The sequence below is a fragment of the Glycine max genome, chromosome 4 (assembly GCF_000004515.6).
Source record: "Glycine max cultivar Williams 82 chromosome 4, Glycine_max_v4.0, whole genome shotgun sequence".
Classification (NCBI taxonomy): domain Eukaryota; kingdom Viridiplantae; phylum Streptophyta; class Magnoliopsida; order Fabales; family Fabaceae; genus Glycine; species Glycine max.
In genome coordinates, this window is record NC_016091.4 from 64,569 (window position 1) to 85,107 (window position 20,539).

The window sequence follows — 20,539 nt, forward strand, 5'->3', positions numbered from 1 at the left end:
CCATTCATTTACTTGAAATCCAATGGTTAAGATTAGTTACTTATTAGAACTATTAGTTTTCAAAGAAAATGAACAGGAAGTAACTCTGGGAGTAACTAGATGCTTCTTTTCTCTTTTCCCTCTCCCCCCCCCCCCCCTTCTCTCTCTCTCTCTCTATATATATATATAAGGGTGAGAATCAACAAAAGAATTTAATAAGGATCAAAAGAAAAAACCCTTATATTATAGGGGACCAAAAAGTTAATTAAACCATTAATTAATTAAACAAAATCTTACTCATAAGCTTGACTCTATAGCTTATTGAGATAAGCTATAAAGAGTTTATAGGAAAAGAATAAGTCAATTTCATAAGCACAACCATGTAAGTTTCAAATGCCCCCTTAATCACATGTTATGTAGAAAAGATAGAGAAAGGCATACACCACCAACACTACCATCCCAAAAAAAGAGAGACCTTATTACTAATCATAACATACTTTCAAGATCTTGTACAAGAGACTTCATTTGTCCACATTCTTGGTCTCGGCGTTTCCGCTCTTCTGAAAGAATCCAAGACAACAACCAATTTAATTTGACAAAAATATCATATGCAAAGGAGGCCAAAGATTAAATAAACAAGTAAACCAAATGCTAATAATGCAGCTCATATATTCAACTATTAACCATTTTTTGTCGCAAAGAGGGGAACCAGAGGCCCAAAACAAGAAACAGAAATAACAATGAAAAACCACAAGAGTAGTAACTCCCTTGTTAGAATAGTTGTTTTATTATTTGTTGTACAGCTTTATAGGGCTAACTTTTGTTGTATCTATCTCTGTGTTAGGTGTCATAGGCTGTAGCTTTTTTCTCTTGATTTGTACTTCTGTTTCAGACTCCTCTCTTAAATATATATATAAGATCAGCTGGTGAATCTCACTCAAGCACTTCAATAATGTAATTTGAAATTCAGATCCTTCAACAATGTAGTCCTTAAATTTAACACAAATCATGGAATGTTTGTTTGACTATAAAAGAAGTTAGGAGACCTAAGTCCCTACTGGCCTATTCCCTACCATATTTCCCTTTCAGCACTTCCACCCATAATCCTGCGTCACATCTTCACTACACAAAACTGGTTAATGAGGGATAAGTTTTTTCCGAACTGATTGCTTAGTAAGCTTTGACGTGAGGGGGAGTGTTGGAAAAAACTTAAGTCCCACATCATTTAGAGATAAGGTCACAATAGAATATATGAGGGTTGTACCCCATTTAGATACTCCATCTTGGTCATATATCTAGTTGATGTGCGACTTGAGCTTTTTCCAACACACCCCCTCACGTCCAGACACTTTTAGGCTTGGTGCATGAATAATATGGTAGGCGACCTGTTTAATGGATCTCGGATGACTCTGATACCATCTTAGAATGTGGGTTTAGGTCTAACTCAACCCAAAAACTAGCTCATAGGGTGAGGATTACCCCTCACTGTTTTGTCTCTAGTCAATGTGGGACTTGGATTTTTTCAACATTGCCCTTTGAGATAGTGTCCAAATTTTCTGCAAGGAAGACACAAGAGATGGAGTCATGGATGCCCTTGGACTCCATCCTGAACCTCCTCCCTCTGACTTTGACCAAGACTAACAGCGGTTTAATTGGATCAACATCAACTCAGCCCAGCAAATCGATCTATGTTTTGCTCTACTGTGTTCTTGACTCTTGTCAATCCTCATTGTCCTCCCCACCCTATTCCCAATACAGGGAAGTAATTTTGGGAAATCCTACTCCACCAGCAAGTACAGGAATTGCAACTACACAGTAAACGTCACCAGAGATTCGGACTACATTCCAGAATGGTCAGATAATGCTCATAGATCAGCCAAAGGCCACCCATCAACTCATGAGCTTGAATATTCTGGATTGTAAACGTCACCGGAGAAAATTTATTCCCCAGATTAATAACAGAGTTTCTATAGCTTAAGCACAGACATCGTACATTCTTTAGTCATTTTTTCTTTTGTTGAATCATAGTTAGGCATTACAAAACTTTCCCGCAGCATTAAAGAGTAGACTGTAGGAGAACATTTTAGTATGGCCAAGACATTCATGCAAACAGAGATAAATGTAAGACAACATTCCACAATTAATTAATTAATAAATAAAAAGCAAACCTTCTAGGGCCACAATTCGTCCTTGTTGCAAGCTAATCTGATCAATCAGTGATCGCGTTTGACTTGTACAATGGTTTTCAGCTTCAATCTGCGAAACAAAGGATTAGCAACGATATTGATGACCCACCAAATACTAGCTATGGAAATATAGAATATAAATTAATATGAGAATTAAGAAGCAGAGGAGTTAAGTTACAGCTGCAGCTAGGCGATCAGCATATTCTGATTGAGTTGCGAAAAGCCTCATCTGAACAAGTATAAACGACATGTTAAATTAACAGTGCCGCGGGAAAAACATAGTTAGGGTTAGGGAAACAGCAAACACCTGGATATAGATGAAGACGCCAGCGGCAACCAAGAGAAGGAACCGAAAATCACAGAAAACTTTCGCCATTTGCTTTACCACAAATTTTGAATTACTACGCGCACTACAGCAGGTTTCTGATATACATTACGTTAAGAGCAATTTCTATGCCTTGCGCTCAGCTACATGTAACTCCTCCAGTCAACTCAATTGTCAGACGAGAAACCATTTTCCAATTGCCTAATTTCTCCTCTTTATTAGGTTTTTAAATTTTTCAAAATTAAAAGTAGGTTTTAATTTGTAAATGCAAATTTTTGTTTTGCATTTGATAAAAAAAAATGTTATGTTCAGATCGATGAAAAAAAAGTAAACCAACCTGTGTAACAGATCCCTACTGCAAAAGATATAATAAAGAGGAGACGCTACACTAACATTATGATTATCTTCGAAATTTTAGTTTTTTTTATTGGCGGAAAAAATTGTTTAACGTTTGCTAAATAAGATTTTTTTAGCAATTTTTTATTTTTATATATCTAATTTATTTATTTAAATAAATTGTAATTTTATTATTTTTTAACTACTTTAATATTTAGTTTTATTGAATTTTATATTTAATGAGTTAAATTTTCAGCTTTTAATTATAAACTAATTTTTTAGACTTTTAGCTAAGGTTTGAGCTTTCAATTAATTTTTTAGTTAAATTTACTGAACATAGATCAACTAAAAAAATTGTTTGAATGTTTCATAAATAAGGTTTTTTAATAATTACTAGTATTTTTTAAAAATATTACTTGAAGTAACATCTTTTAAAACGTTAGTTTCAAGTTTTTAATTTTTTATATTTTTTTCATTTTTATCTTTAATATATTTATCTAATTTTATAGTTATTCTTTTTAAATAAATAATTTTATTATTATTTTTTATTATTTTACATTTTCAGCTACTTCAATAATTAATTTTATTGAACATTTATAATTTAATAAGTTAGCTTATCAACTTTCAATTATTAGTTTTACATAACATAGCCTAAATAGGAATATTCATGGTATGATTTGGTTTGATTTTAGACAAAAGGTCATACAAATCAAACTTAAAAATAAAGATATAATTCGATTTAAATATAATACCAAATTCGAATCAAACCGGATTTGATTTGATTGGGTTTGATTTATCAATTTTTTTTATCTATTATCATAATTTAAAATCTATCAACTAAACTTACATAATTATCATGTTATATTGTTTTAAAAATAAAATTTATTTTTTATTAAATTTTATTTAATATATTTTAGTTGAAATTATTATTTTCACTTTTATTAAACATTAATGTAAGATGATATTATCAACTACTTTGTAACATTCGTAAAAAAAATCTATTTTTGCAATTATCCATGTCTTGTTGGAGTACAAGTATAAGGTAAGATCATACATTGAGTAGAAGTGAAAGAGTTGACATCATATAAGTGAGGATAAAACTCATAAACCTGAGCCAAAGGTTTCAAGTTAAAGTGTGGTGTCAAATTCCCTTATGTGGTTGTTGCTCGTGGCTCATTGATATAAATTTTCTCGTGTTTACTCCCCTCAAATTCCTTAACTGATATCAGAACCGATGGTTTGACACTAAACCCTAAACCCTTGGTGACTGGCTCAGAGATTGTTGGAGTACAAATGTAAGGTGAAATCCCACACTTTTCTTGAATTCCCCCAACATCTCTCTCTCCAGGATCCCCTCCATTTATAAAAAACTACATAATCTCAATTTATTAGATTAAAATTAATGGTTAAAATAAATTTTAACAAAACTTACTATTTACTTTTACAGTTTTTACTATTTTCATGCTCTTGCGCTTGTTTCCCCCCCCCCCCTTTATAGCGTCGCTACTTGTACTTTGTTTATTGGATCGATGCTCTTCTTCCTCTAGTGATTTCTCTTTTGCCAAATTCAACTTTGTTTCATTTGGTTTACAAAAAAATCTGGTAAACAAGATATTTATGTCCTCTGTCGCATCATCTCCCTAACCACCCTCAACCTCACCACCAACCTCATCAACTCCACCCTATCCGTCGTCGTTGCTGCGGCGTGCCGCAACATTGTCGCCCTCGACCTCTCCTATAACAACCTCATGGCCCCTTGGGACTCCCTCGCTGGAATGGTCACGCTCTAGCACCTCAACCTCTTCGACAACAACCTCTCCAGTGACATTTCAACGAGCATCGCCGCCCTCTCCTGCCTCAAAACGCTCAACCTCGTCAGCAACCTCCTCACCGGAATAATACCCTTTCCTATTGATGGAGAGCTTTGTGCAGCAAGGAAATCTGCAAAAAATTATTGATGATTATTGAATACAAGGTTGCATACACAGTGCTTTATATCCAGCTTAACAAACTTAGTAACTAACTCCATTCTAATTAATTGTCAACTAATTTAACTACCCTCTAACTGAAGTAACTAACTCCATTTCTTCATACAGTTTTAATATCTTCCGTTGATAATCTCACTTCATTAAAACACCTTCAATTTATAAAAATTATGTAAAGTAAAACTGTAAAAGTAAATAGTAGGTTTTGTTAAAATTTATCTTAACCATTAATTTTAGTCTAAAGGTTATTATTTGTTTAAATTGAGCCAATTTTTTAATAAATTGAGGGGATTCATTCCCCTCTCTCCTATGAGTGCATCGTGTTGCCATCACCTCCTTGACCACCATCATCACGTGTTACCATCACCCATCACCTGCATGAGACCAACCTCAGGCCACCACTACCTCGCATATGTAACCTTCTCATAGATCAAATCAACAACCACCTCCATTATCACACAACACATTGCCACCTTCCCCACAACCAGATCTTCGCACACCCAAGCCCCACCGAATATACTATGCGCAACCTACCACCTTACTTGTTGTTGACAAACACCACCGCCGACACCCTTCACATGGGCAAGCAACCCAACCCCTACACAAAACAACCATCAACAACCGAATCCTAGAACAACGTAATTCATGTGAGTTTGTCCTAAGCGCCAATTTTGGGATTTGATTTTGGGCCAAGCGATTTTGGGGTTGTGAGATTGTGATTTTAGGGGATTTTGATTGATTATTGACTATGAGTTTGTGATATCTTAGATATATTTGATTGATTACGAGGATGTGATTTTAGATTATTTTGAGATTGAGAGGTTATAATATGACTTAGTAATTGTTCTTCACATCATTGATATTATTCTTTGTTGGTTTATAATTTTTTAAAATATGATTATATATAGTGAGAATTTTCAACATCATTGTATTGTATTAACTATTCCAAATTTTGGAATATTAATAGTGTTAATCATTTCTAGCAAAACATGAAAAAAAAAATAGTAAAATAAAACTTTCAAAAAATATAAAAAATCAAAATCAAAATTTTAAATTTAATGTATCAAAATAAAATAATATTAAAACTTAATGTACCAAAAATAATATTAAATATTGATTAAAAGGTTATTTAAAGCGTTTTAGAAAAGATGAAAATACATGTGAGAATGTCGAAATACAAACATAAACACCTAAATAATGTTATAGCGACGCATTTGCGTTTTTTACTTCAATTAGCAAAAGAGAAAATTGCATTATATAGTTATATCAACAACTACATGCTTATGCAACAACTAAATCACATACCTCATTAATAACAAACTCTCAAATATGATCGGCAATGACACAATCAGAAAAAATATGGAAGTAAGATCAATCCACATGGAAGACATTCATAACAATATTACTATTTTATTGTGGGATGCTTGATGAGGGGTTTATTTTTATTTTTTAAAGTATTTATATATTTTATTTTATCTGTTAAAATAATATTAAAGTACTTATTATAATTACTATTCTATTTGTATTCAATTTAATATTTTAATAACATATATGGTTTTTTAGTTCACATATTCCTTCAAGCCCTCAATATTAATATTTCATAGAATACTTATAACTAAGATGCAATATTATGAACACAAATTATTGTTGAAAAGAAAAAAAAAATAATGTGTAACTTATTAATGAAAAGTAAAAGATACAATGCCAAAATATTAACTATTACAGTTCAAACGTATAACTGAGTAAGAAAATAAATAAATAAAACTTATTTTAAACAATATTCTATTTTTAAATATTTTCAGCTCATTTTTTTATATTATATTTTTATTTAATTTACTTTATTCTTTATTTTAATTTTTAATAAATTATTTAATATTTATAAAAAATTATAAAAATTAAGAATTCATGAACAAATGAAAATTATAAAAATAATGATATATAAATCACTCATAATTTTATACACCTAATACCTCTCATTTTTATCCATTCATCTATGTCTTTTTATCACATCATAAGAGTCATTATACACTCTTAAGTATCAAATAACTTGTCAACAATCTAAATTTATTTATATTTATCTTTCTATCACATCTCATCATCAATCATATGAATTATTATTTCTCTCTCTATCTCTGTTTAAAATTTCTTTCTTCACATCATAAACTTTATCCATTATCATATTTATAATTTTTTTTCTTTTGTTATCTCTCTTGGTGTTGAGTAACATATTAAGTGTTCATCAAATATTTTTTAAATTATAATTATCTAAAAAAGCTTTTGTTTAAAAATAAAATAAAATTTCTATAACAAAGTCATATAAACATTTCATTTTATTGAATTTTACATTTTTCCGATACTTTAACAATTAATTTTAACAAAAGCTTTTACTTAAATAAATTAGATTATCAGTTTTTAACTAATAATTTTCTGGCTACTCGAATTCAAAACTAATTAGTTAAATTAGAACAATTTCATGTTGATTAATCTATCCGTTCATATTCAAATAGTTAAATAGAACAAATAATTCTAAGATTTGAAATAGAATACTAGATGACATAACAATGAAGAATTAAAATGAGGTTAAATATATAGTTGAAGTATCAAGTTGTTAATTTAATTATTTAGTGAATCTCTAAATTATTTAAAAGAAGTCCCTGTAGGTGACGAATTCTAAAAGAAATCTAATTAGAGTCGATCAATTGAAAATGATTTATATTTAGAAATATAAATACAATTTTTTAAAGTATACTATGCATCTATTTAAAAATTGTCAAATTTAGCTTTCTTTAAGTAGTAGTTATCTATTTAATTACCAGTCTCAATATTGTAATGAATGGTTTTGTGTCATGCATCTAAATATCTAAAGATTACGGATTTGATCCTGCTAAAAAATTAGCATTCTAACATAGTAACATCTGTCAAAAAAAAAATGAAGACCCCAATGCCTGTCAAGAAAGTATTTACGTTCCTTAATATTGTAGGGAGCTGGGGATGCGAACAAATGCGATGGAGTAATAGAGAGACCATGTGTATAAAGCATAGATTCTTAGCACTTCAAAGTTGATTATTTGGAACTAATATCCTTGTATCTATTGAATGAGGAGAAGTAATAGAAAAATGGTTTTCACTTGGGATTGTTGACATTACTGGCGCTAATTACTCTAACAAGGAAATGGTGTTATCTAGGAGGGGCTGGTGCCTCGAAATGCATTTGCATGATTTAGAGGCGAAGCTTGAAAGAGGAAGAGTCTAATTGTACGGCTCTGAGATGATGTATTTATGTCTTTACACTCGTCAAGATCAGCATCGCATGTTAAAAGAACCCACTCTCGAGCATCATCCAAATACTTGAGCTGAATGTTGCTAATCTCGTTTAGATTGAAACGTCTAGCAATCTCCATCTGCAAATCTCTGAATCCCCAGTTTGGTTGCAAGCTAAAGCGGATTTTTTCATCCCCAAAAGTAGCTTTGACTCTAAAAGTGCCGGCCGTGTTCCAGAGACTAGTACTAGATTGGGGCAAGGGAGCTGGTGGTAGAGGCTCAAGATGGTGGGCGAAATGTTTTGCTTCCTCTTGGACCTGGATTGATGCACCAAGTACAAGTGGTTGTTGGTTCTCTGAAATCAGAATAGTGGTCTGACTGCAAGGCGAAGTTGGGGATTTGAAAGTAGTAGCTCCTTGGTTATATTCAGAAAAAAACTTATTATTGATGTTGGATGATTCAGAAACACCATTGGCAGAGCTCAACTCTGGGAAACTGGTATAGAAGGAGCCAATTTGAATGGCACCTTCGGCACCCTGGACGGAATCGATGACAAGTTGAAGTTTTCTTAAGGAGTGGCCTACCTTCTTAATTTTCCTTGAAGGCCACCTTGTGATCCCATGTTGTCGGCATATCCTTTTAAGAGTGGTAGGACATACTGCGGGGGCGCAATCAGAAAGGATCGATCGAGTTATCAAAAACAAATTAAAACAAATAAGAAAAAGCAAATTAATACATCCTACGTACGTACCGCCAATGCTCTTGGCAGCGTCTTTCAGGCTTCCTGCAAAGTATTGTCGAAGAACCGGCAAGCTGATAGTCTTCTCTGCCTTGGTTCGTCTCTTGTCGCCAGCTGATTTCCTGGCACCCCGGCGGCCACCAAAAGCTGCAGTATATGATTCTTCTCCTCCCCCACTCTCAACACCAACACTAACCTGTTCATTGCAGTTGGTTGTCACTCTGAACTCTTGTTTTGGCTCTTGGAGGTATTCCAAGGACACCGAGACACCTTTCCCCTTCTGTTGGGCCTCCATCATATGTGCAATCCAGGATGATGATGATGATGACTCCATTTCTTTGCCAACGGGCGGCAACGCGATTAATTCCTCCTCCTCCTCCTCCTCCTCCTCCTCCTTTCCCATGACAACATGCAAACTCCTGCAAGCTTGTTGTACTAGCATAGACAAGGAGTTGAGCATCTGCTTCTGCTCTTGGGTGTCATGGCAATCCTTTGGCAGGAAAAACTCTAACACAAAATCAGCGGAGTCACTCAGGAGTGGAATGGCCACCGCAGCATGCAAGCCAAACATGTTAGCATGGTGCGCCAGAGGATATTCCGCCTTGCTGAAGGCAGTTATGTCATTTGCAAAACAAGGTTTGGTGGTTGTGAAAGCTGTCCCAACTACTCCTTGCCCCCCCAAAAGGTGACACTCAGAGCACGCTTCCAGGAAACCCAGTACCTCTACATCCGCCACAAAACTAGCAGGATCCACAATCGACACATAATTCTCATCGTTTGAATGCCCACATCCACTCTTTCCTTGTTGGATGCAGGGAGCCCATGTGAGAGCTAAAGGCAAGTTATGCGCCTTGCATACACACGTCAAAACTTCTACTATCTCATTTAATGCACTTTGGTACAACTCGTCAAAACCCTGTTCAGATGTATGATCCATTACAATTTAATTCAATTATTCATGCAGCCTACTTATATACGTACGGTACGTACCTTCGCGGTCACGGCTGCAGGTGGAATAAAGTTCTGATGACAAGTACTGCTTGTAAAATCAACACTCTGTTCATCAATCATATATTATTAAATCAATGATAAATAATTAAATCAGGGTAAAAGAAGGAATTTAACGTCTACTTAATGATAACCTGAAGGGCGTGAAGGTCGGGGTTGTTGGGCATGAGAATCTCGACAACACCGAGACACATGGCGGAGCCACTCTCAAAGACAGGAAGTGCGAGAGATCCAGGACGTCGTAGATGGCGCGGGTACTCGTGACTTCTGAAGAAGCGGATGTTGGGAGTCCACTGGTCATGAACCCAATCCTCCTGAAACTGAAAAGCTGATGTTGTATTAAGAAGCGCGGCGTATGGGTAGTTATCCTGAGGCTGAGCACGTGCAGATCTCCTCCGTTCGGGTACCCATACCTGAATCAGCAAATTGGAATTCTTGGCGTATTCTTTCAAGTACCCGACTGCAATAACTAATCTCTCTTTCACAGAGGAAGATGGCCCCGGATTCTCCCTTGGTCCAATCCACCATCTCTTCCCCACCATCAAACTAATTTCCGGGTCTGATAATGATTCTTCTTGGAATATTATTTGCGCCGACGTCTCCATGCTAGCCATCGTGTTTGGCTTTGAGGAATTAGCCTCCCCCCCACAATTCAGGTACGATCCAACCCTTGTTTCCACCCAGCATCCTTCCACAAACAGTTCATCTATGAAATCCGTTTCTGGGCCAAAAATTTCTGAGAAGCTCCCATATGCACTATTCTGCACCAACCCACCATATTCCATCTTCCTCTCTCTCTATGTATATATATAGCTATAACTAATTAATTATGTCGGACTAATTTGTTTGAAATAAGAGATTTCATAAAGAGTGTGTCATAAAATGAAGTTTAATTTATTTGTGAAATTTTTACGTACAGCACTTCGGCCAGCTTGAAATCTGTTAAGAAGGTGAAAAAATGAATAATCAATTGAAAGCCAACCGCCTAATTAAGCTATCATATAAAATATATATATTCAATCTTGGTGTGAGAAATAAACGACACACATACAAGGGGAACGGGGATCAAGTTCAAGATCTTCACGTTACTCCCGCTTTAATTTGACCTCCTGCAGCTAGCTGCTAGCTCGTATCTATGTAATTAATTAAGATTAAGAAAAAAAATTCTAGTTTGGCAGTGAGATCATGAACAAACGAAATGTCTGAACTCTAACTTTGTAGAAAGACCGAGAGATCGAGGAATGCTATCTTATATCTGATCGACCTCTACTCTAAGTAGCTGGGCGCTGCTTTGCTTATTATACAGTTACCAGGGAATCAAAGTCTTCTATTTAATGACCCAGAACTGTAAAATTTTCTAGAATGTCAGTAGGACCCACAAGTTAGAAAACCCTAGGACGTGTCAAAATAAATATATACCAATTTGCAGACTTCTAGTGCTGTAAATCAGTAACAACATATTTATAACTATGAGAAAGGGGTTATTTATCTCACTCTAAATAAAAATTGAATTAAAGAATTCCATAATGAATGATTGGTATAATTTTATTTTATTTTGCGTACTTTAAGATAGTTAGTTGAAAATTATTTATTACATCAATATATTTTATTTTATATAAGAAACATCAATAATTTATCATGGGGCTTTTTAGGACTGAAAATAGGTTCAGAAATAGCTTAGGTATACATATTGTTGGGATATGCAGCTTCACCTGCATAAGGAATGCCTATTCGAACTTTTTTTATTATTAAAAATGTCCGCCTTACACTTTTTAAAAAGTTTCAATAAAAGATTAGGCTTTGGGTGTTAAAAGAAGTATTAGATATAATAGGTCGACTTATTTATGTACATATATAATATATATTATATTATGTTATATAAATAAATGATATATTAATATGATTTATGCCTGATAATAATATAAAAATTATTTAATAGGAATAATTTTTATCTGTTAATTTATTTTTATAAGCCTATTTAACTTTATGATAAATGCTAATCAGTGTACTCTAAAGACATATGATAATTAAGAAACTAAAAAAAAATATTTTATTGGAATGCACAACAAATGTATTTTTTTTAATTTTTAATTGTACTCTCATATGATTTTTAATTGACAAAATTAATTCATTTACCAATGTTTTAAGAATATTTGTTAGCAAGATCTTAAATATATTGACTCATTAAATTTTTATAAGCTCTATAGAAAATAGGTTACGTACTTAAAATTTACGGGTCATGCTTGTTTTTTAAAAAGTTCAAATCAAATTTAAAAAACTAACACGTAATAGGTAAATAAGCCTATATATATATATATATATATATATATATATATATATATATATATATATATACTACCCAAAAAAAAAATTAGCGCTTTAAAAGAAATAGAAAAGATACAGAAAGAGATGGTATATGTTATTTTCATTCTCAGATTTTTTTTCTTACATCTTGAAGCGTATACATAAGAGGAAAAAGGAGATAAAAAAAGAAAGAAAGAAAGAAAGAAAAAGTGATAATATAGAGTTTGTTTTAGCTTCTTTTTTCATGCAAAAGCATTTTTATTTTGAATTAGTTTGTTTAAGATTTTGAAAAAACAAACTATAGTAAGAAAAGAAATATTTTTAGTTATTTTAAAATTATAGCTTTTGAAAAATTGTAATTATAACTAATTTTAAAAAGAAAATTACATTTTATAATTGTAATAAAATAAAAAGTACTTTTAATTTTTTTTTAAAACAAACTGCTTATAATATAATAAATAGTGTGATGAGAAAGAAAACATTAAAAAAAATGAGTAATAGAGACATAATAAAGGAGGGGAAATATAAACGTGATTACGTGAGGAATAACGTAATAAAAAAATATAAGAGACAAAAGATGTATAAAAAAGATATAAAAATCAGACAGTACAAATTGTTGGGAATCATAAGTTCATAAGATCATTACGAAGAAGCTACAGCTGAATATACGGGGAGTTGGGAGAAAGGGCATAGCTCTTGGCCCTTGCAGGCTTCCTCTCCATGTTCCACGTGGCAATCCTACAGATTTTTTGAAAAAAAGAAAAAAGTAGAACAAATTAAACTACTTTTGAGATTATTTTTTTAAAAATAACTTTATGTTGCACTCTGTCATCCTAATCCCAAGTTGATACCACGAAAAGAATATTCATCACATTTCATTGGTGAATTCATTGACGCAAGGCACCCCCGAAAACTTAAACAATAACCACTGTGGTTAAACCTTGGGCATGGTAATGCAAGCTAGCTAGATGGGTGGTTTTTGGTTTCTTTGATAATGAAAGGGAATAATTCTTATTGCCGAGATTTGTTGAAATAAGATTCTGAGACAACTCATAGACATCGCTTTCACTTGAGCTAATCTCTCTCTCGTATATATATATATATATATATATATCAACAATAAGGATCAACATCTAACAACTTGTCACAGATTCTATTACGTTAAAGATTAATTGTGCTTTTTTCAGTTAAGGGATGACTCATTATCAAGTAGGCTTTAATATGAGGAACTCATTAGTTAAACATGAATTCCTAATTGAGGAGAGCGGGCAATATGTAAAAGATGGCACAAGATATGTATAACAAGATTTGAAGATACACACACTCATAATTAATTACATGTCTCTTAGGATCAAATTGTTCTAGCAAGACTTACATAAATTAAGTTATTTTTTATCAGTTAAAATATATTTTTTCATACTTTATATTGTTGTGAAAATTCGTTTTGATACTTAATTTATCTGTCCAAAAGATTTATTTTAATCTTTAATTCTTAAATTTAAGTTAAGATGATTATTCTTTTACCACAATGATTGATTTTGGTTCTCGGATATAATTTTAATTTTTTTTTCCTTGTGTCATTAGATTCATATGTATAAAAAATTATGTAATCCAACTAATATTTGAACAAAAAATGAGAAATAAATAAGATGAAAATGCCATGAAAAAATTAATATTAGGAACAATCCAAAAACAAAAAAATAGACTTAATTATTATATTGATGCTTTTATTTATTTAGAATGTTCAATTAGATTTTTCTATTTTTGAAAATTTATGTGATTTTTTATTTTATTTTTTTAATGTCTTGATGTGATATTTTTTAAAATGCTTCATTGTGATCTTTTGGGTTAAAATTTTCAGAAGAACCACATTGAGACATTTAAAAAAAAAAAAAAGGATTTAATCGGGACATTCGAAATTAAAAGGACCTAGCAAAACATTCTAATAAAATAAAAGGACCAAATCGATAATTATGCTAAAATTTTAATTTCAAATTCTTTTTTGATTACTTGGGTGATTCACTTTTCACACAATTTTTATTAGGTTTTTTATTTTTTTTCAAAGCATGACACAAATAACTTTATTTAAACATAATGCTTACTTTATACAACGAGTATTTATCTGGTGAGTCAGGTAAAAGGTCATTACTTCCTATACATATCCCTTACTCTCCCATCTTTATCTCTACGCACAATTTCATATACATTTTGTTTAGAAAAAAATTCAATAAAATATTTATAATATAAAACTATTTGAATATATATATATATATATATATATATATATATATATGAATATTTATAATTATCTTATATTTTTTACATATATACAAATGTACTAACATATATACAATTTAATAAATAATAGATAAATATATTATAAAAAATATAATAATTTAAGAAAATTATAAATTATAATTAAACTCAACACATGTGTATGACACACGACATTAAGTTGGTATATATAAAAAGTCAGTATTTTCATGGTTGATTCTAGAATTGATATTGTAGAAAGTGGCATTTTATCATGATGGTTGTAGCCAATTAATTTAGAAATTCAGATTTCTTTTGTGTCCACATACCACAATTGATAATCCTTTGGATCATTTGTCAGGGGATTTAAGACATTTATTTTGAATTTTAACACAATTATCCCTCATGTAAACGAGTTTAATTAGGTAGAGTGGAGGATATAATTTATTTATTTATTGCTTAATATAATTAGGAATATTCTTTATTTTCTCATTTTTTATTTATTTTAGGAAATGAAGAATAAGAAAATTGTAACTTTGATGGATCAAAAAAATAAAACAAAAGGGGGCAAACAAAACTAGGCGCTGCAAAGAACCCCAAACATGTGGGTATCTAGTTGAATTCACTCCCAACTTTGATGGAGAATCTACAATTTGATCAGGTATAGGTATAAATATGAGTATTATTCAATTTTTTTAAATAGAGACAAGGATGGGGACATATATCTAACTATTTCATACCTGCATGTTATGTTTTTTTACACACACATATAAGATTTTACCTTAATAATTTTTATAATTTAAACTATAATAATAATTAAATGGAAATCTTAAAATTATAGATTTAACTAGAAATATAATTTAGTTTTTTAAATTCCCTTTAATTTATTATATTTATATATTTTTTGAATTAAAATATAATTAATTACATAATACATAACTTATTTTAAAATATATAAGTAAACTAAATTATAAAAATGACAAGGTGATTATCCTTGAGTCTTATTATCATGCCTAAACAAAACACATAAGAATAAAGCCTTTAGCATTGAGCCACTTTAGATATCTAGCTATCATCAAAACAAGTTTAGAGAAAGATAACTAGAAATCTTTTTTATCATTCTTCCTCCCACCTTTAGGAGAGTTGTCACTTTTTTTTTTCTTTCTCTTTCTCTAAGAGTTCTTCACTAACAATAAGGATGAAAAGGGAAAAAGTTTATGTCTCTTAGATATATGAAGTTCTCATTTATCTCTTTTCTTTTTATGTTTTTATTTATTTCTTCATGTCTAAGTAAACCCTTTTGTTAGGGTTAGACAAATTCAATATAATCCATAGATATTTGTCTCTGGTTTGAGTTATTAACAAAAAAATTATAAATAGAAATTTGATTTCTTTCTCTTTGTGTTTTTTATAAATAATGTTAAACCTTATGTGACGGTTGACCTGTTTTATAAATGAAAATTAAATTTAAAAATATGTTTTAGGCATAAACCTAATAATCCTTCAAAGCAGGGATAGTTATATATATATATTAGATGCTCTATATCTTGAGGGATTTCTATTTTTTAACCTTATTTAAAAATTAAATATCTTTATTTTATCCTTTAATTAGAAGTACGTGTTTTTTTTTGGAATTAAAAGTAAATGTTTGATTACATAAGGAATTAGAAATTAAATAAATTAAAAAATCCGATAGACAAAGTGGAAATCAAATTGATTTAGTAGTTTAATACCCATATTAGAATATTTAGATGAAATTGAATAAAACCTAATTTCAATGTTTTTCTCATTTGATTTATCTGATTTTCTTTGTGTTCTTGCGATCTTGTTTCTACAAATATCAAAAATTTATTATTTATTTTTTTAACAACTTATAATTTAATCTTCATAATTTTTTATCATATTGTATTTTTTCTCAATATTCTACTTATTTTAACCTCTAAATGATATTTTTATGTAATTTTAATTCCTCTAAATATTATTGGTTCTGTCTTTTCAAATATTGTATTTTTTTTTAAACGAGAGAAATTGAAAATTTTCATATTTAGAGAAATAAAAACTTAAGCAAAAATAACAATAGATAATGCTAACAAAAACTTGGTGTTTTTTTTTAAATCAAGTTATATTGGTTTAAAAGATAAACGCAATATTTGAAAAGTTAAAAAGTATATTTAAATTTAATAAATTAATGTTAAAGGCACTCTTGCTACTTTAGTTGCGTCTTATTAATTAACTAATAATCTGTATCTAATATATATTAGTCGAGATTTGAAAGGAAATATAAGATATTATAGTTGTAAAGATCGTGGAACAGAAAAATAATAATAAGTGACGGAGAAAAGTTTGATAGTTAAGTTCAGAAGTGGACTGGGTAATTTTCAAATATAAATTCCTTTTACTTCTAAGGACCAATACCTTCGTGACACGTCCTCAAATTATAATATTTTATGGGTCACTTTCCTGGTTGCGGTGAAGAATTAATGTCGCCTTTTAAGTTAATACGTGCCTTTCAGTGCTCTGGGAAGCCACGTTTGGGAAAGCTTAGCCTACAGAATAACTATTATTCTAATTAATTCCCTAATGATCAGACTCTTTCTTTCTTTCTATCTTTCTTTGTTATTTTATTAGTTTCTTAGGGTAAAGTGCATCCTTATTTTTCAATTCTACAATATACTGCGGTCCACATTTGGAATCCTTGTGAATCATGAGTTGGGTACTTTAGATTCCTATAGAAGAATATTTCGGTGATAGTACTACACTTTTTTTTTTTTATTTGTAGAAATGAAATTCGACTACGTACTGCATCTTTTTATATCTTTCTTACTTCTTTTTTTTCTTTTTGAGGTCGGAGTGTGGGAAGAATGATAGATTTATAAAGAATGGAATAATTAAAATTTTATTCAACTTAACTGTATATTGTACAATCGATTTATATAGAGCACAGATAAATAGCAAATTCTAAGACATCTAGTAAGTTATTTATCATGAATTTAAATTACAACTAATAGCTAAGTTGAATTTGAATTGCTTCAAGAAATGTGGAGAGGATTGTGTCAATAATCCAATTGCTTGACTAAGATCGGCAACCGACAGAAAGCAAAAATTTGTGAATATTTTCTTAACAAATATCTATTTTAATTTCTTCTTCTCAATCTATCAATCATGTTAGAAGTAATAATATTGAAAATAAAAATAATAAATAGAATTGGAGTATATATGATGTAAATATTTTAGTAACGAAAATTGTAATTATATAATAACAAAAGTGTAAATGTAAGATAACACGTAACTATACGCGAGTGAATAATATTTACAACCCAATTTTTCTTATATAATTAAAACATTTCCTATAACTTGAATTAAATTATTGTTTTTGTTTAAAAATAAATAAATTCTTTTATGTGAAGACAAGGATAGGTTTCCATGTATCTTAAAACGAACCGGAGGTTTTAAGCCTGAATTAAAAATATCTATATTTCTTAGGGAAACAATCTTAAAATCTTTATATGATTCTTTTTTTTTCTTTTACGTATGGTATGTATTTTTTTTCCACATGCACGCACACACTCATACATACACAGGAATATTATATACCATGTAGTATATATATAAGAGAGAGATGCACTTCGGTTATGAACAATACCATGTAGCTTCTAACAATCTATTTGTAAATTATTGGGCATTAATGTCTGTTTTATGCACCACTCTTTTATAAATAAAAAATTCATAAATTTACAATACTTTGTGATTGACCCATAACATTTTGAGAAAATACATTATGTATTGATAATGTAAAATAATATTAATCATAATTCATTATGTATAGTATATTTGTTGATTTTTAGGTAATTAACATTTTTCATTAATATCAAAAAATAATATTAGTTATAATATTTTCTTACTCAACCCTATTTATAAAATATTTATTTGATTAGTTAACATTAACATATATTTGGCCGGCAAGCTTAAGTAGTACACGGAATCGGAATTAACTAGGTCGTTGCAACAAACAATAACCAATCCATATACTAATAAAACTCATGATCACATAATATGTTTTTTTTTTTTGGGTAGAAATCACCTACTTAGGGCTTGAATTGAGAATCACTTTACATGACATGACTCACGTGCTAGTGATAATAAAATATTAGAATCTAATTCCAATTAGGAGAGAAATTCACTATAATAATTAAAATCAAAATCATAACTATTAATTTAAAAATAATTGAATTTTATTTAATTTATAATTTATTATATATTTGATCAAAAAATAAGTATTAGTATTTTAATTAAAATTTATAGTTATTTTATTTTATTATATAAAATTAATCTCGTTTCAAAAAATTAAATGGTAAATAAGTTCCTAAAATTAATTGAAGAGTTTGAATCATTTAAGCGATGCCTTAAATTCAAATTTTATTGCTAAAGAAATCGCAAATAATTATCATTTACTCATTCAATCTGAAATCTGAATAGAATAATATGGAGACTATCTCATGAGTTGTGTCGCAGTCTATCATTTTCGATGAATTTTTAATTAAGAAAGCATGTTAATGTTACTAGACTAGAAAGTGATATAATATTATTTTATTTCGGGTTAGTCATTGAAAACGAAATGAAATGTTAATTATTACGAACCTAGCACTGCACCAAAATTAAAAGATAGATGCGGAATCGTAGAAATTAGAGAGAACAGTGTTTCTATAGTGGCTTTTTTATGCATGGTGGTCGATAGAAGTCCTTTCAACAATGAAATATGTCTCTGTCATTTGATGTAGAAATTATAAGCGGCGAATTGTTAATTAACGTCATTCAAATAAAGTATTTAGAATATGGATTCGAGGATCAATAGGATGATGCTACATTAGGACTTATATCTACGTGTTTTCGCACAAAGTTTTTGTAATAAAACACTAATCATAGTTTGCTACTGTATACTTTTAATGATGATATCCTTTCTGATATTGACCCCTTAACTTGCATCTTTCAAAGATTTGATACTCAACCAATGATTTAAGTCCAGTGACGTTAGAACCAAGTCAGATGTGGTGGGTTTACAACGGAAAGTTATATGAGGCCCCAAAATCTAGTGACTCAACTTATTAGTTATTATCGGTAATGTTTTCTATCATCATTCAGTTTCTTCTTTTAATGCATTATGCTATTTGGATTTTCACTAAGATCAACATGTTGCAGTTTTCTCCTTAATTTCTCCCTCACATTTGATTTGGTTAGTCTATGGATGAGTGTATTCAGTGAGAATTTGACAGACAATAATAATTCATTTATGTGATACAGTTATTTATGAATTATTTTTATTATTTTAGTCAAGATTTATTTATTTTATCTCTTATTTCATGTATATACAAGAATCGTATCATATAAGAATGAGAATGTTTAATTTCATTCATTATATTAAAATATAAAATTAAAATATTTATTTAGTAGGTATTGTTTTAAGGTATCCAACAAGATTTTTAAGAATCTGAACTTGAAAATATCACATTTTTGTTGCTTGATACAAGTTTTGTAAAAACATTTTCATAGATAGTTGATTTCTAAGATTGTAAAATTCTTACAATTTTCTTACTTTTTTATTCCCATGGAGAATGGTGGATATATGGATTCCCATAGAAATGGAAATTATTTTTTACAATATTATCTATTCTCATTTCATTTTTTCACATTTTCTTTTTTCTTTTCACTTTTTAGTTAAATAGTTTTTTTTAATCACTATTGTCAAACAAACATATTTATTGGAGTAATATTCTTAGGCATAATATTCTTGGAAATGTGATTCCCGAGAATAAAATTTAAGCCTTGAAATAATCCGCTCCTTAGGATATATTTGGATTAATGGTAGCGAATGAAGTGGAGTTGATCAAAACATAAATAGGGATGAATGGAATGGAATAAAATTTATTAAAAATTTAATTTTATTGTTTGGATATTTTATAAGAATGGAATAAAGATTACATTCCATTGTTTGAAAAAATTATGGAATTAAATAAATTGAAATCTTAGTCCTTCTATTATCCGTATTTTAAATGCACTGGTACAACTTTATGTATATCTATCTAGAGAGAGAGTGAGAGAATTTCACTCCTGCGAGAATGAGAATAAATGTGCACTTTCTTATTTGAGAACAAAAGAATAATTAATA

The 20,539-nt window shown here is 30.1% G+C and overlaps 2 protein-coding genes across 4 annotated transcripts in view; both read right to left on the reverse strand.

Annotated features, from left to right (window-relative positions):
• The window catches only part of LOC100776378 (alpha-1,3-mannosyl-glycoprotein 2-beta-N-acetylglucosaminyltransferase), a 14,418-nt gene extending 11,590 nt beyond the window's left edge, over nucleotides 1-2,828 (reverse strand). Inside the window, exons 1-4 of the mRNA XM_003523932.5 lie at nucleotides 2,473-2,828; nucleotides 2,344-2,394; nucleotides 2,148-2,235; nucleotides 477-539 (exon numbers count right to left, since the gene is read on the reverse strand). Coding sequence (XP_003523980.1) covers nucleotides 477-539; nucleotides 2,148-2,235; nucleotides 2,344-2,394; nucleotides 2,473-2,541 — 271 coding nt within the window. The 5' untranslated portion in view covers nucleotides 2,542-2,828. The remainder of the gene's footprint in view (nucleotides 1-476; nucleotides 540-2,147; nucleotides 2,236-2,343; nucleotides 2,395-2,472) is intronic.
• A 5,011-nt stretch (nucleotides 2,829-7,839) lies between these two features.
• On the reverse strand, nucleotides 7,840-11,219 carry NINA (protein NODULE INCEPTION 1a). 3 transcript variants are annotated; one of them, XM_041014704.1, is made up of 6 exons: nucleotides 10,871-11,219; nucleotides 10,737-10,758; nucleotides 9,954-10,616; nucleotides 9,802-9,867; nucleotides 8,824-9,727; nucleotides 7,840-8,730 (listed from the first exon to the last, which is right to left on the reverse strand). In XM_041014704.1, exons 3-6 carry the CDS (start codon nucleotides 10,602-10,604, stop codon nucleotides 7,994-7,996), a joined length of 2,358 nt encoding a protein of 785 aa, XP_040870638.1. In that variant the 5' UTR covers nucleotides 10,605-10,616; nucleotides 10,737-10,758; nucleotides 10,871-11,219; the 3' UTR covers nucleotides 7,840-7,993. The 3 variants fall into 3 exon arrangements, with proteins under 3 accessions (XP_040870638.1, XP_040870639.1, XP_003523488.1); XM_041014705.1 differs by lacking the exon at nucleotides 10,737-10,758; XM_003523440.5 differs by having other exon boundaries at nucleotides 9,954-11,219.
• Between the last annotated feature and the right edge of the window lie 9,320 nt (nucleotides 11,220-20,539).

Coding starts and splice junctions, on each gene's coding strand:
- NINA (XM_041014705.1), bottom strand. CDS start 10,604: ATGGAATATGGTGGGTTGGTGCAGAATAGTGCATATGGGAGCTTCTCA. Junction 9,868..9,953: donor CCGACCTTCACGCCCTTCAG/GTTATCATTAAG, acceptor ATTGATGAACAG/AGTGTTGATTTTACAAGCAG. Junction 8,731..8,823: donor CGCTGCCAAGAGCATTGGCG/GTACGTACGTAG, acceptor GCGCCCCCGCAG/TATGTCCTACCACTCTTAAA.